Source organism: Bufo gargarizans, chromosome 7, assembly GCF_014858855.1.
Source record: "Bufo gargarizans isolate SCDJY-AF-19 chromosome 7, ASM1485885v1, whole genome shotgun sequence".
Classification (NCBI taxonomy): Eukaryota; Metazoa; Chordata; class Amphibia; order Anura; family Bufonidae; genus Bufo; species Bufo gargarizans.
The window spans coordinates 112,179,823-112,195,409 of NC_058086.1; the positions used below are offsets into that span (position 1 = coordinate 112,179,823).

The 15,587-nt window shown below is 41.6% G+C and overlaps 1 protein-coding gene across 1 annotated transcript in view; it reads right to left on the reverse strand.

Moving 5' to 3' along the window:
• Positions 1 to 15,587, reverse strand: part of PLA2G4A (phospholipase A2 group IVA) — a 244,534-nt gene that overhangs the window by 140,901 nt on the left and 88,046 nt on the right. The window contains 3 exon segments of the mRNA XM_044301970.1: positions 4,987 to 5,209; positions 8,505 to 8,641; positions 10,759 to 10,903. Coding sequence (XP_044157905.1) covers positions 4,987 to 5,209; positions 8,505 to 8,641; positions 10,759 to 10,903 — 505 coding nt within the window.

Here is a 15,587-nt window from a genome sequence, read left to right on the forward strand (position 1 = left end):
TATACACCACCACAATGGATTTAAAATGAAACAAGATGTGCTTTAACTGCAGACTGTCAGCTTTAATTTGAGGGTATTTACATCCAAATCAGGTGAACGGTGTAGAAATTACAACAGTTTGCATATGTGTCTCCCACTTGTTAAGGGACCAAAAGTAATGGGACAGAATAATAATCATAAATCAAACTTTCACTTTTTAATACTTGGTTGCAAATCCTTTGCAGTCAATTACAGCCTGAAGTCTGGAGCGCATAGACATTACCAGCTGGGTTTCATCGCTGGTGATGCTCTGCCAGGCCTCTACTGCAACTGTTATCAGTTCCTGCTTGTTCTTGGGGAATTTTCCCTTCAGTTTTGTCTTCAGCAAGTGAAATGCATGCTCAATCGAATTCAGGTCATGTGATTGACTTGGACATTGCATAACATTCCACTACTTTCCCTGGTTGCTTTTGCAGTATGCTTTGGGTCATTGTCCATCTGCACTGTAAAGCGCCGTCCAATGAGTTCTGAAGCATTTGGCTGAATATGAGCAGATAATATTGCCCGAAACACTTAAGAATTCATCCTGCTGCTTTTGTCAGCAGTCACATTATCAATAAATACAAGAGAACCAGTTCCATTGGCAGCCATATATGCCCGCGCCATGACACTACACTCACCATGCTTCAATGATGAGGTGGTATGCTTAGGATCATGAGCTGTTCCTTTCCTTCTCCATACTCTTCTCTTTCCATCACTCTGGTACAAGTTGATCTTGGTCTCATCTGTCCATAGTATGTTGTTCCAGAACTGTGAAGGCTTTATTAGATGTCGTTTGGTAAACTCTAATCTGGCCTCCCTGTTTTTGAGGCTCACCAATGGTTTACATCTTGTGGTGAACCCTCTGTATTCACTCTGGTGAAGTCTTCTCTTGATTGTTGACTTTGACACACATACACCTACCTCCTGGAGAGTGTTCTTGATCTGGGCAACTGCCTAATGTTTTTGCTATCTCTCTGATGGGTTTGTTTTGTTTTTTCAGCCTAATGATGGCTTGCTTCACTGATAGTGACAGCTCTTTGGATCTCATCTTAAGAGTTGACAGCAATAGATTCCAAATGCAGATAGCACACATGAAATGAACTCTGGACCTTTTATCTGCTCATTGTAATTGGGATAATGAGGGAATAACACACACCTGACCATGGAACAGCAGAGAAGCCAATTGTCCCATTACTTTTGGTCCCTTTACAAGTAGGAGGCACATATGCAAACTGTTGTAATTCCTACACCGTTCACCTGATTTGGATGTAAATAACCTCAAATTAAAGCTGACAGTCTGTGGTTCCAGCACAACTTGTTTGTTTTAATTCAAATCCATTGTGGTGGAATATAGAGCGAAAAATGTTAGAATTGTGTTGATGTCCCAATATTTATGGACCTGACTGTATATCAAGTCCAAAGTTTCACTCATAAAGTGGGCGGAGCAGGCACGTGATGTAGGAAGTTACGCTGCCAGTGCCCGCCTGCCCTGCCACCTGCCTCCAGCCTGCTATGATCGTAAGTACAGGCTGCTCAGCGTTGGATCGAACATATCTATAGTTAACCATTGCATGCCTGCAGTTACAGTAGATACCATTAGTACAGTGAGCGGGGTCCGGTGCAATAGAATACAGTGTTTGCACCGGGCCCCGCTGCCATTACAAAACTAAAGGCCGGCCCCCAGCCCCTCCTCCCTCCTCGCTGATACACATGCCTGCCGCGCAGTGCAGCTTGCGGTCGGCGGTATATCAGTGTAAAAATGGCAGCCTTCGCCCCATAAGACGCACTGACATTTTCCTCCCACTTTTGGGGGGAAAAAAGCATCTTATAGGGCGAAAAATACGGTAAGTGAACTTGGAAGGAAAGCGCCCAATTCATTAGCTTTATCCGTATGTGAGTGAGAGAACTGCATGTGTACTGTAATGCGCATTGAAGCAAGATATTACAGTTGCCTTCTTTCACCATTTACTTTTTTTTTTTCTGCACAATACCACAATGCTTGTTTATACACACACATACTAAAGGGAAGATTTAAGACTGGTACTTAAAGGGGTATTCCCATCTTGGACATTGGAGGAATATCGCCAATGTCTGATAGGTGCGAGTCTCAATGCTAGGACCTGCACCTGTACATAGAATGGAGCCCGCAAAGTGCCCTCCATTATTTTCTATGGGACTGAGGAAAGTAGATGAGCACTGATTTGGCTATTTCCGTAAGCCCCATAGAAGTGAACAGAGTGGTGGCTACGTTTGAGTCATGTGCCTCGCATTCATTTCAATAGGACTTCCAAAAATACCTGAGCTGCATTTTCGGCAGTCCCATAGAAATGAATAGAGGGCAGCTGCGCATGTGCAGTGCTCCCTCTGGAACTTTGTGAGCTCGATCCTAAGTATAGGTGCAGGTTGCTGAGGTGGGACCCGCACCTACAGTATCAAACATTGGGGGCATATTCTAGGAATATGCCACCAATATCCAAGGTGGGAATGCCCCTTTTATATGCAAGTCATAAATTGAAATGCATCAAATTTACGAAGAGGCCCACACCAGACAGAAAATGAAATACCATATTTTTTGCCCTTTTTTAGAGGAGAACAATAGACGAGAAAAAAAAAAAAATCATTACACCTCAGGTCAGACCACCAATAAGACCCCCAAAGTTAGTCAGACCTCAACTGACAGCTCCAATCAGACACCCAATGTTAATAAGAGCCCAATAAGACCTCAGATCAGACCCCCAATCAGATATCAGCTCAGACCCCAATGTAAATGACCCCCAATCAGACCTCGGATAATAGCCCCATGCCTTTCATCAGCCTCCATGCCTCTCATTAGCCCCCATATAAGTCCTTATGCCTCTTATCAGCCCCCACTATCAACCCTTATGCCTCTCATTAGCCCCTATATCAATCCTTATGCATCTTATTAGCCCCCATTATCAGCCTTAAGCCTCTCATCATCGCCATTGCAGACCCACTATATAAGATCAGCCCCGAAGCAGCCTCATGTTTTATAAAATAAAAAACACTTACTTCTCCTGCTCCTGGACGCCCCTGCTCCTCACCACCCACGATCATCTTCCTCCTGCTGTCAGCTGTGCTGTGAACTGGTGTGCACAGTGTGAGGTCACACAGCGCCCTCACGCTGTGCGCAGTCACTGCACAGCCAACAGCCGAGGACCAGGAAGTGGTGAGTGCAGAGCCTTCACCGCTTCCTGGTCCTCTGGTTGAAATGAGCGCTTCTATAATGGAAGCTCTCATTAGTATTTGGGGGGAAAAATGTGTCTTACAGGGCAACAAATAAGGTATGTGTCTGCTATGAGTAGTTATAGATTTGTGCAACACTATATTTAGTTAGAAACTTGCTGGATCCACTGCCTACTGGTTAACCCTGCCCACCTTCTTTATAATTTTCCGTCATAGGATCTCAATACTGGAGAAAAATGCTTCTGTTTTGTCCACATCCAATGTCAATGGGGATAAAACGTAACTGAACAGAACAGAATGCTCCAAAAAGCATTCTGTTCTATTTGGTTGCGTTCTCATACTGGCGAGCAAACTGCAGCAAGCTCATGGGACGCGGAGCAAGACGGATCCGTCATGACCCACGATGCAAGTTAATGGGGACGGATCCCTTTACCTCTGACATTATCTGACACAATAGGAATCAATTGACTTTCAATGGAGTTCATGACAGATCCGTCATTGCTATATTAAAGATAATACAATCGGATCCGTTCATAACAGATGCAGATGGTTGTATTATCAGTAATAGGAGTAATTTTTGCTAAGCCCTGTTGGATCCAGCAAAAACAGTGAAAGTAGCCTAAGCATTCAACAACTCTACACTTCTCAAAAGTGGCACTAAAAGATACTTTTAATTCAGAATTCCTGGAATATTAAGGGTCCAATTTGCTGAATTTCTAGTCCATGTCAGATCATGGCCTCCATGGAATTTTCCAGATATCTAGTTGAATATTAAATATATTCTGCCAGCTTGTTACCATTCAGTCTCATGGCTCACATACTAATTAAACTCTAATAGTCCATTTTCCTGAGCTCAGTGAAGACTGAGGGGACAGCACACACAGAGGACAGCAGATCTTGTTGGAGGATATTATCCAGCAGTACTGAACTGTTTTGCTGTGAATCCAGCACTGGAGGGAGACAGAAAACTTACTATTGCCAGCAGCATCCCTTTGTGTCTGTGCCTCTCTCTCTCCTTCCCCTCCCCTCTTCACAGATTTATATGGGCTGCAGCTGTAACCTTATTCCTAAATAAAGCTGAAAATCCATCTCGCCACTAACTTTATAGACAGAGTTTACTACTAAATCACGAGTAAATGATCAGGGCTGGAGGCAGAGGTACAGAAGTGGCTGAAAAGGGTCTGCTCTGTGTAGGTTTTTCAGAGTCTTTAACACAGATACTATCAAAAATGCTAGATTTTTACGTGTGCTGATAAATGCAAAGTTTAACAAAACAACACCGTCACCATTTAATAAATCAGGTGTATTTGGAGCAGCCTTTTAACTTTGCTTTTGATGAATAGAATTTCAAATTTCCTACTTGAATGCACCCTTTTCCTCATCTGTTTTTGGAGTGAGAAGACAAATGTGGCAAATTTGGAACAATTTAAAATGTGTTTTTTTGAACTTGTTCAATTTCCTTCAATATCCAGTGTAACCTGAATAATAAATGTGAGCCACTGAATAAGGAGGTGGTTTTATAAATCAATGATAAATGTTTTCAAATTTCAAAGTTTCGAATTATTATTAGACTGTCTCAACAGAACATCATGAAGCTGGACATTTTTTGATAAATTCCTGGAAAGTACAGGGCTAGATATATGCATTCCTGTCAGCCCGATTACAGGCCTCTATCATTGGTGACCCCTCTGTTAACAATGCTAAATTCCTGGAAAACCTCAACCGCATCAAATTGAAAATGTAAAAAATAAGATATCTTACATCTTGGATAAGTGTCTCTCCAATGAGCATGGAAAAAATATCAGTGAAGGTAACAGGCTGTCCGGAGCTCTTCTTCTTCCATAAGGCTTCAACATAACGTTTGATTTTCTGGGGTGTTAATAAAAGAAGGGGACTGTAACTGACATTGTGCATGAGCTCCTTATTGATTTCTTTTGGACCTTTTGTTGGGAATTCAGGGTTAGAGTAAAGTGTAGACATATACCTGCAAAACAGGGCGATGCAAAAAGAGTCTATAAATATAACATTATCCAGCACTTACAGAAGAAATCAAGAGATCGTACTGTATGTGTATAGAAAAAAAACAAGCATAGGGCGGGAGTGCTTACATAGAACGTATACTATGCTTTATGACGTACTTTAGTGCAGTAAAGAGGGCATATATATAGACGTTATCTGAACCCATCAATTACAGCTGCATTGGGCAACTACTGTATCTAATGTGTATGGATGAAAAGTGTGAAACATTAAGTTTTAGTCTTAGTTTTATGCTAGGGTTTGGATTACTTGGCCCAAACCTGACACTCTAATGCTGCCCAATTCTGACGACAGTTCCTGCTCTCATTTCTGTGAAGCGCAGCCTGATCATGGAGACCTTGTGTGGAATCCAAACTACTGTCTACATAGATATTTACATTCTCCCTGGTGTGAATAATCACAAACACTTGTGTGAACATTCATGTAAGTGCACCGACTCTTTCAGAACATGCTGCCAGGTTGTTTAAAGGGGTTGGCCCAGCTGGGACACTGATGGAGAGGTGGCGGGGCTTGCACAGTGTGTTCTCCATTAACTGCTATGGGACTTTTGAAAATAGCCAAGTGAGCTTGCTTAGCAATATTCTGAAGTCCCGTAGCAGAGGCCCTGTTCTGGAGTAAGGTCCCAGAGGTGACATTCATGGGATATCCTAGCGATATGCCATAAATGTCCCGATGGACGGACCTCTTTAAGAAAATACTTTTATTCCACATAAAATAACATTTCTGAACCATGCTGTTCCTGTTATTCTTAGAAATACATAGAAGTAAAGTTGAGGCACACAGTTTTCACGATTTGTGAATAGGGAATTTATTCATTTGCATGTAATGCTGTCATCCATTGGCCCAATCTATTTCAGATTATACACATTGGCAGAAACCGTACATTTCAGTCACGCAGGACATTTTTTTTTTATTAATAATTGTGTATTTTTTTTACACAATAAAAGCACACAGAGCTATGGGGACTGGGTATTGTGGATGTCCTAGCGGCCAGATAGCAGCACATGTCCTCAGCTCTAAACACAAAATCCCGGTGACAGGTTCCCTTTAAAGGGATCTTTCTCACAAGCCTAGGGCTGTGTTCACATCTCTATAAAGGCTTTTTGTCTATGGAACAGCATGAGGCATTACTCCACCAAAGTATGCCACCAAAACAACACAATCAATCAATGGTACAGCCCCACAGACTCGATGGAGTCCATCAGGTGACTCTGAACTATCATCCAACACATTCAGCACAGTATTATGGCCACCTTTATAAAGGGAAGCCATAGGGCAGATGTGAACAGAGAACAGCATGTGTATCAGCTGCATGATTAGAAATCACTGTTATGCTGCAGCTGCACATCAGACTGGTTCACTACTTAAAGGCTATGTACACCTTTGGGGGGAATTTTTTGCATTGTACTTATTTTGAGGTAAAAAAGATTTTTTTCAATTTATTAAAAATAAGGCGTCCTTTTTTGTATACATAGCTGAGATGGTGTAGTAGCAGCCTGTGTTTTCCGTCTTTTCCACCAGTTGGGGAGCTGAGGGGCTCCTTATCTCTGCTCTCTTTCCTTATAAACACTCATTATAGCTTAGTTCTTATCTTACTGATAAGAATGTGGCTTAAAGACATGTTTATTAGTAGTTCAGAGATGAGGTTTATTAGATAACCGCCACAAAGTGAAAGTGAAAGTACCAGTCACACAGTTAGAAAAACAGTTAAAGACTTTGTGACAGAATGGCTCAATATTTTTAATAAAGGCCAAATTAAAATATTATTTTTAGCCAAAAATGAATAAAATGCATCAATCATAAACAAATATTGCCTACAAAGGTGTACATAGCCTTTAACAGAGGAAATTATTGGCCATGCCATAATGATGTCACTTATTTCTTAAGGTACAGCATTTTTGGACCATAAGAATGCCTTTTTTTTTAGATTTTTTCAATCTTGCTGAAAAGTACCTATAAAGTCCTCATTCAGAGTGATGCAGCAGTGCCAGACTCCATGACTGCTTCCTTAATGAACTGGAAGAACGCTCATACAGCGCTTTGCTGGATCAATGAGAGAGATATGTATCTGCAAACTTATCTCTCTTCTTGTCCAACACCAATCTGTGTGATCAGAGCAGGCAGGAAAGGAGGCTGAATGATCATTCACCGTAAGACATATAGCCCTTCCCATAGTGTAACTAAAGGAGGAGTCAGTCCAGTAAGAAAAGGACTACACAATACTGTATTGTACTGTACGCTGTAACTTGGGATGATGTCCGTGTTGTGTCTGTTTTTTGCTGACCCTTTGACTTCAGTGGGTCTGTGGTCTGCATTTTGCAGCCAAGAATAGGACATGTGCTATATTTTTATAGAATGGACACATGAATGCAAATATGGATGACATCAAAGTGCGTTTTTTATTTTATTTTTTGCAGACCAATAGACATGAATGGGTCCGCATTGGAATCAACAAATAATGTGGATCAGACAAGGAAACAAAATAAGGTCATGTGCAGGAGACCTTCTTGTGATGTTGATACTCCTATCATCTGACCAAATGCGCCATTGCTGATTGTTTCAATTGTCAAAAGATGACAAGCTAGGATTAACAGGAGCTGGCTGTAAACTATTAACCTCCTCTACCCTAGACTATTAAAGTTTCTAACATTGACCCCTCTACTGCATTAAACTACCAGGGAAGTTTTAATAATTAGAAAATACAGTATGTTATTTTCTACTTTTATGTTTTCTTACAGTCCACAAAATACAGGTAATTCAAGAACTCAAATGTAGTCAAATTAAAAAAGAAATATTATTTTGCTATGTGACAAGAGCCACCAGAATTGTCTTCCCGGCATTTATATACGTCAGTTTAGTAATTTCTCAAGAAGCACACAGTTATTGAAATTAGCTAATAGTGTGTTTCATACAAATACAACAATAAGAATGGATGATAAAAAAAAAGAAAATACATTTTCTACTTTGCGAATTGGTTGTTAGTTGGAGCAGAGCAAGAAGAAATATCACTTGACACCATCAGTTTAGTAAGCTTGAATACACCCTGTTAACCAACAAGTAGTTTTCAAAATCAACAGAATTTTTCATTTTCAGTTCAATTTGTCAAGAAGTCAAAGCTAGCAAAAGCAATAGTATACATCCACATATTACTCTGAATTCATAATGAACTGACCTGAGCATCAAGTATTGTAATATTTTAGCATATCATTTGTACTTATTAATGATAAAAATTAGACTATTACCATGTAGATCCAGATAAACCAGCAATATACGTGACACAGTCCAGAACCCCTGACTCGAACAAAGCCTTCATCACCCCAGAAAAACCAACCATGGCACGGAATCCACCTCCAGAGCCAAGAACTGCAATTACTGGTACCTAGAGAAGAGTAAAAACGTGATAAACAAGTGAACAACAACTCACACTAAGGGATTTTTTTTTATCTGCACATTAAATTTGGATTATTAACATTAGTCTCCTGCAGACACTGCAGAGAAATGTTAAATGATTGTCCAAGTAATTTTTTTTATTCTTTGTATGTTTAGTTATAGGAGCAGGAGAAGGGAAAGGAAGAATTTGTCACATAACTGAGCCGAACGAACCTACGGACCCCATAGACTATAAATGGGGTCCGTTAGGTTTCCGCTCAGAGAAAATTTAGACAAAAGTTGTGTGCGCAGGACTTTTGTCTCTGCTTCAAAAATCTTCCTTTGACATAATAGTCTATGGACTATAAGGATTTTCAGTTCACTCGTTTAATCTAGAGTGGCCTATTCTCCTAGTTAGCTGAAGGTCACATGACCTGTGATGTCAGCTTCTCTCCCTGCTCTGACAAGGTTTTATGCACAAGCCTGAGGGAGCAGGTCTGCCTCTGTGCACAGAACCTCACTATGAAGGCTGTGCTGGTTGGAGCAACAAGCCACGCCCCCTGCACTATGTGCCGCTTTGTGCCTGTGTCTCCTCTCCCACTGGATACTTCAGCACAGTTTAACTCCTTCTACCATAAGCAGCAAAGACTCAGGGCTGAACGCTCAGCCTCAATTACTGAGCAGCTACAGGGTTTCCTCTTCTCCAGGCATTGAGGAGACAAATGCTTTGCACAGGATCTTCCCTCCTTCCTCACCCTGCAAACACAGAGCTGACAAACACCGGAGGAGTTCTCTCCTCTGTCCTCTTCTGCTGTCTGCAGAGCATTGTACAAGAACAGGTTGGGGGAAGATCCTGTGTGTATCAGCAATGTCACTGTACTGTACGCCTAGGACTTGTAGTCAAACACATACAACATGAGTATCCCAACAGTCAGACTGAAGGCAGGGCAGCACTTTTATTCACTCCCTTTGCAGAACAGGGTGAGGGAAAAGGCAGTCTTTGTGGATACACACAAATATTCATGAGGAAAACAGAGATTGTTGTTACACCCCCCCACAGCTCTGCAAATACATGCAAACAAAGGGGCCAAAACAGAACCAGGTACATGATTAAATATATATATTTTTTGGCCTAAAACATGCTTTGCTTATGTACTGTATATATTGGTTTGCTTATGTACGGATTTATAGTGCTTTTTTTTACATAACTCAGACAGCCCTTTTAACCCCTTGCCGACTTTCCGCAAATTGATGTACTAGTACAACATGATGATCAGGTGGGCACTAGAGCTGTGCGTGCCAGATCAATGCAAGGGCCCTACTGTATCCGCCGACTGATCGCTGTAAATGTTGATGCTGGCGGATTAAACCGCTATATGCTGTGATCAATACTGACTGTGGCATATACGAGGGTCGAAGAGGGAGGGTCTCTATCTACTTCTCCATCAACCCACCATGCTTCAGTGATGGGGGGCAAAATGCTGCCCTGGGACCCCAAGGCCATGCAAAGACCTTGGGGTCTGCCTTGTATGAAAGCCTGTGAGACTCAGCCCCCAGGTGGGTTCTCAAAGGCACACTGTCAGTGTAGTATACTGACACTCATTATAGTACAATACAGCATGTATTTTACTACATTGAAACAGGAATCAGATCCTGAAATGTATCCTGAGACAAGAAAAAAAAAGTGTTTTATAAAAAAAATTCAAATTAAAATACAGTTTACATTACAAAAAATTGCCCCTTTACCTTCATCAAATGATTTTTTATAAATAAAATTTTAAAAAAATGTAATCAAAATAGCGGCTTTATAAAAATATCACATAACCTATTCCCTCAGGTGAACACCGTAACAAAATAATTACTGTGCCATTTTTTTTGTCAGTCAAAGTAATCATATGTACCAAAAATTGGTACCAATAAAAACGACAATTCTTCCTGCAAAAACAAAACAAGCCCCTACACAAGATGATCGGCAGAAAAATAAAAACAAATATGGCTGTTTCAAAAATGCTTTTACTGTGTAAAACCAAAAAAAAATAAAAAAAAAATAAAAAATATATATATATACGCAGTGTATCTATCTATATTTTAAACACAGCTCTATAGCCCACTAACTAAGAAACTTACGTCTCTTGAAGTAGAATACAAATCTTTGCTCTCCTCAGGTCCCAATAGCTTTTTTATTCCGTTGATAACCACATGTTTCCGTTTCTGACGGAATAGTTTTTCTTGATCACACAGAGCCATGCTGAACCTCAGATCAGAGGAAGAACTGCAGAAAAAAACAGAACTTTTTATTTTTATTTCAAACATCTCAAAATGAAACATAGCAAATGTGTGCAGATAAATACAGTATGCTATACTCTATCGCTCTCGTTAAGAAAAACAGAACGAGACCTACTGCAAGCTCGTTATGTAAAATCATACTTTTTCTTTGGTTAGTCATTAAAATGTATCATATCTGCAAGACTGCAATTAAACGGATTTATTTTGCTTGATTAGGTTTATAGCACCGATATATTCCACAGCACTTTTATGGACATTATCATCGCTCGCTGTCCCCAGTGGAGCTCATAATCCAAATTTCTTAATATTATGTCTTGTATGAGAAAACAGAAGTACCCAGAGAGAACATCCTGTACAAGCTTCATACAGATGTTGTCCTTAGCTGGATTCAAACCTAGAACCCCAGCGCTGCAAGACACCAGAGCTAACCACTGAGCCATCGTGCTGCAATAAAACATTTTATTCACTGGCTTAGGCCGAATGCACACGGCCGTGTTCCGCAGCCGTGAGCGGTCCGTGGTAACACGGGCTGGATTCCTGCTGAGAGCAGGAGCTCACGGTGTCATTGGTTGCTATGACGCCGTGCTCTTCCTGCTGCTGCCGCAGTGCAGTAATACACTGGTATAGATCATACCAGTGTATTACTGTACTGCGACAGCAGCAGGAAACGCATGGCATCATAGCAACCAATGACGCCGTGTGCTCCTGCACTCAGCAGGAATCCAGCCCGTGTTACCACGGACCGCTCACGGCCGTGCATTCGGCCTTACACATAGTATGAGACGTTTTTCAGATGAATTTATTTCTGTATATACTTTTGTTACGCAAGATAACCTGTTTTGGATAAATTGCTCAGTTCCAAGTATCTTGCATGATATTAATGCTGTTATTTTCTATTCTGGTATTACTTCTTACTTCCCTGGAAGTTTTCAGTTCTGGCAATGAATTTAATGGAAACAATAGGTTCCACCATATTTTAAAAAAAAGACAAAGAATGGAAGAAAGGATTAGAAAAACACAGTTTCTTTCTTTCTGAAACATTGTTACCATATGTCTATTTATGGACAGTAACTCGTACAGCAGCTTAGCTCTATTGAAGTTAGAGGGGTTTTCTGAGATATTTATATTCCAGAGGATAGGTAATCAGTATCTGATCGGTGGGGGTCCGACACCCAGGACACCCGTCTATCAACTGTCTCGGCCTACTCTATGCTTTTCCTAGGCCGAGTGACGTCACGTTCATGTGTGTTGTGGCCTATGAGCAGCTCAGCCCTTTTCACTTGAGCGCGATACCAAGCACAGCCGCTGTACTGTGTATGGTACAGTGCTGAGCTTGCTAAGCTGCTGTCTTCTCAAAACAGCTGATCGGCGGGGGTTCCGGGTGTCGGACTGCCACCAATATGATACTGATGACCTATCCAATTGAAAAATCCTGGAAAACTCTTAACCCCTTAGTGACCACCGATACGTGTTTTTGCGGTGGTTACTAAGGGGCCTTAGACTTTTTTTATGGTGGCCCAGTCTAAGCTCTGCACGGATCCCCAGTGCAGCGTGGACCCGGCTATCACAAGAGAGCCGCTGCCCTGCTCTAACAGCCTGGACCGGCAGGAGTGCTGATCTAGGCTGTTTAACACTTTAATGGTGCTCGCCGCAAGTAAGGTGCTGACAGAGAGAGCGGACTCCCTCTGTCTCCCACTAAGGGTTTAATTTGGCTGTAAGTTTTTTTTACTGAAAACAGCCATGTTTTTCTAATCTTATACAACTTCTTTAAGAGAACTCTGAAAGAAATGTATAATAAATGGGATATGTCTATATGATACAAATAGTGTTGAGTGAATCGAAGCATCCGAAGTGGAATTCAATCCGAAGTTTAGGAAAAACTGGATTCACCAAGGATCCGAATTTCTTACTTCATGGTAACAAATCATTTTTTTCCCCCAAAATGGTGGCTGCACATGTTACAAAGTGAAAGTAAGAAGCCTGGGAACATGAGATCACCCATAATGTTGTGCAGCCAGCCAATCAGCATATAGTCCTGTGATGTCACAGCCTTATAAAAACCCCATCCCACGAGATCTCCGCCATTTCACTGTGAGCTTAGCTTAGGGAAAGATGTGACAAGCGCTTATGCGCTAGGGACAGTGTTTCAGAAAGCTATCTTTAAAATAATATTGGATAGGTAAAGACCAGGGACAATATAGGGAGATCATAGGGAGAGTTTTTAGACACTATAGAGCAGGAGTGCATAACCTTTTTTGGTCTGAGGGCCGCATTGTTACATTGCTCTATTTCAAGGGGCTGCGAATAAAAAAAAATGTTAATCAGCGTTTGTTTGCATCGGCCTATTACACAGGCCAATGCAAAGTAAATGGGGAGGAATCCCTACCACAGTCATTCCTCTATCATTCAGTTCTATTGATTATCGGCAGCATGATTATTGTACATCTTTCATCCTGATAAAATATACAAATAAGCCAACAAACAATGGATTCTTGTTTATCGGCTAATTAGCGGCACGATTATAGAGGCCAGATATCAGGAAAGAGTGTTCCTATGAACATGTGTTTCCAGTAATTGGCCCAAATATCATGCAGTGTAATACAGGCTTAAAGGGATTTAAGTTAAGGTAAAAATGATTTTTTCAGAATCATTTGTACTTACTTGCTCCCGGGTGCTCCGTTCCTCCGTGCTGTCCCCACCTTTCTGTCCCTGCGCCGTTTACATCCGGCTGGCTCTGGGCATAGTCACATGTCGTGCTCCACCCAATGAACAGAAGATAGAGACAGTGGAGGACTGGAGTGGCAGTGAGCAGGTCATTATGAATCTTCTATTTCAGGGGCCGTGCTGCTGGAACTTGTTAAAAAAAAATTTTTACTGGAAAAGTGCCAACATTTTCTTCCATCCTGCCTCCTATTCATAAATTAGGGCTTTCCTTCAGTGCAGAGGATGGCACTCACTGGTTAGGCTGCTTTCACACTAGCGTTCGGGTTTCCGTTCGTGAGCTCCGTTTGAAGGAGCTCACGAGCGGACCCGAACGCAGCCGTCCAGCCCTGATGCAGTCTGAATGGAGGCGGATCCGCTCAGACTGCATCAGTCTGGCGGCGTTCAGCCTCCGCTCCGCTCGCCTCCGCACGGACAGGCGGACAGCTGAACGCTGCTTGCAGCGTTCGGGTGTCCGCCTGGCCGTGCGGAGGCGTGCGGATCCGTCCAGACTTACAATGTAAGTCAATGGGGACGGATCCGTTTGAAGATGCCACAATGTGGCTCAATCTTCAAGCGGATCCGTCCCCCATTGACTTTACATTGAAAGTCTGGACGGATCCGTCCCAGGCTATTTTCACACTTAGCTTTTTTTAGCTAATATAATGCAGACGGATCCGTTCTGAACGGAGCCTCCGTCTGCATTATTATGGGCGGATCCGTTCAGAACGGATCCGCCCGAACGCTAGTGTGAAAGTAGCCTATCACCACCTCCTGCCAATCCAGTTTCAGGTGCCATACAATAATCAGTAAGCACTTTACCTTACTAGCGGGGAGACCGCTTATTGGTTATAAGCCTTAAAGATCAGACACTTTTTTGTGATTTAGCGCACATGGTTCACACAGTTGTAACTTTTTTATTTGCTGGACTACCAAAATAATTTCTGCAACATTTTTTATGTGACACATAGGATTTACAATATATTTAGCAGTTTTATTTGGTGGAAACTGTACAAAACATTTTTTAAAAGTCTTTTTTTTTTTTACTGCAACTCCTTATTATTTAAATATGCAAACTGACACCAAAATAAATAATTACTAGTATAACTAGTTCCCTATTTTGAGTTGGTCATTTTTGTTCTAAATTATGTATAGTTTCATATGAATGGGAGGAGTAATGGTAACGGTTTTGGTTGGTGTTTTTCTTTTATGTATTTTTATTTTTTTACTTAATTTTTAATATATTCCTGCTACATAATATGTCCCCCAAGTATCACCCAAAGTTCATAAAAAGACCTTTGGGAGACAATGTCGCTTTTTGTTTTTTGCACTATTTCCACTGTAGTTTGTGCATCCCAAGAAGCCCCAGTTGTGTATCTGATAAACCGCTTCTGCCTTCTCCTCGGCTCCTCCGCTGTCACTGACAGCTGGGAACATGACCTACTCTTGCTACACTGCTGTAATCCTGTATTGTGCGATGCTCTGAGCAGAAACACAGCTGATAGCAGGATCAGCTGTGCTTCTGCCTAGAAGGACAGGGGCCGCAAACCTTGGTTCTGTAGGCTACATGTGGCCCGTGGGTTGTACACCCCTACTAAAGAGAAAGCATAGGGACAGTGCAGGGTGAGTGTTATCGCCATGTGCATCTTGTTCAACTGCTGCCACAATCCCTGTTGATCTGTTAGTTTATACATAGAATCACTGTGCCTCAGTATTAAAGGGAGGTCTAATATATTGCCATGTGCATCATGTAGAACTGCTGCCACAATTCCTGTCAATCTGTTACTTTGTACATAGAATTATTGTGCTTCAGTATTAAAGAGAGGTCTAATATCTAACAAGTGCATCTTGTTCAACTTCTACAATCTTAGCTAATCCGTTACATTACTGATACAGTTACTGTACCATATGGCCAACAGACTGTTGCCTGGGCTCTCGAAGGAAACGGCAGTGGCAAAATGTTGCTGTAG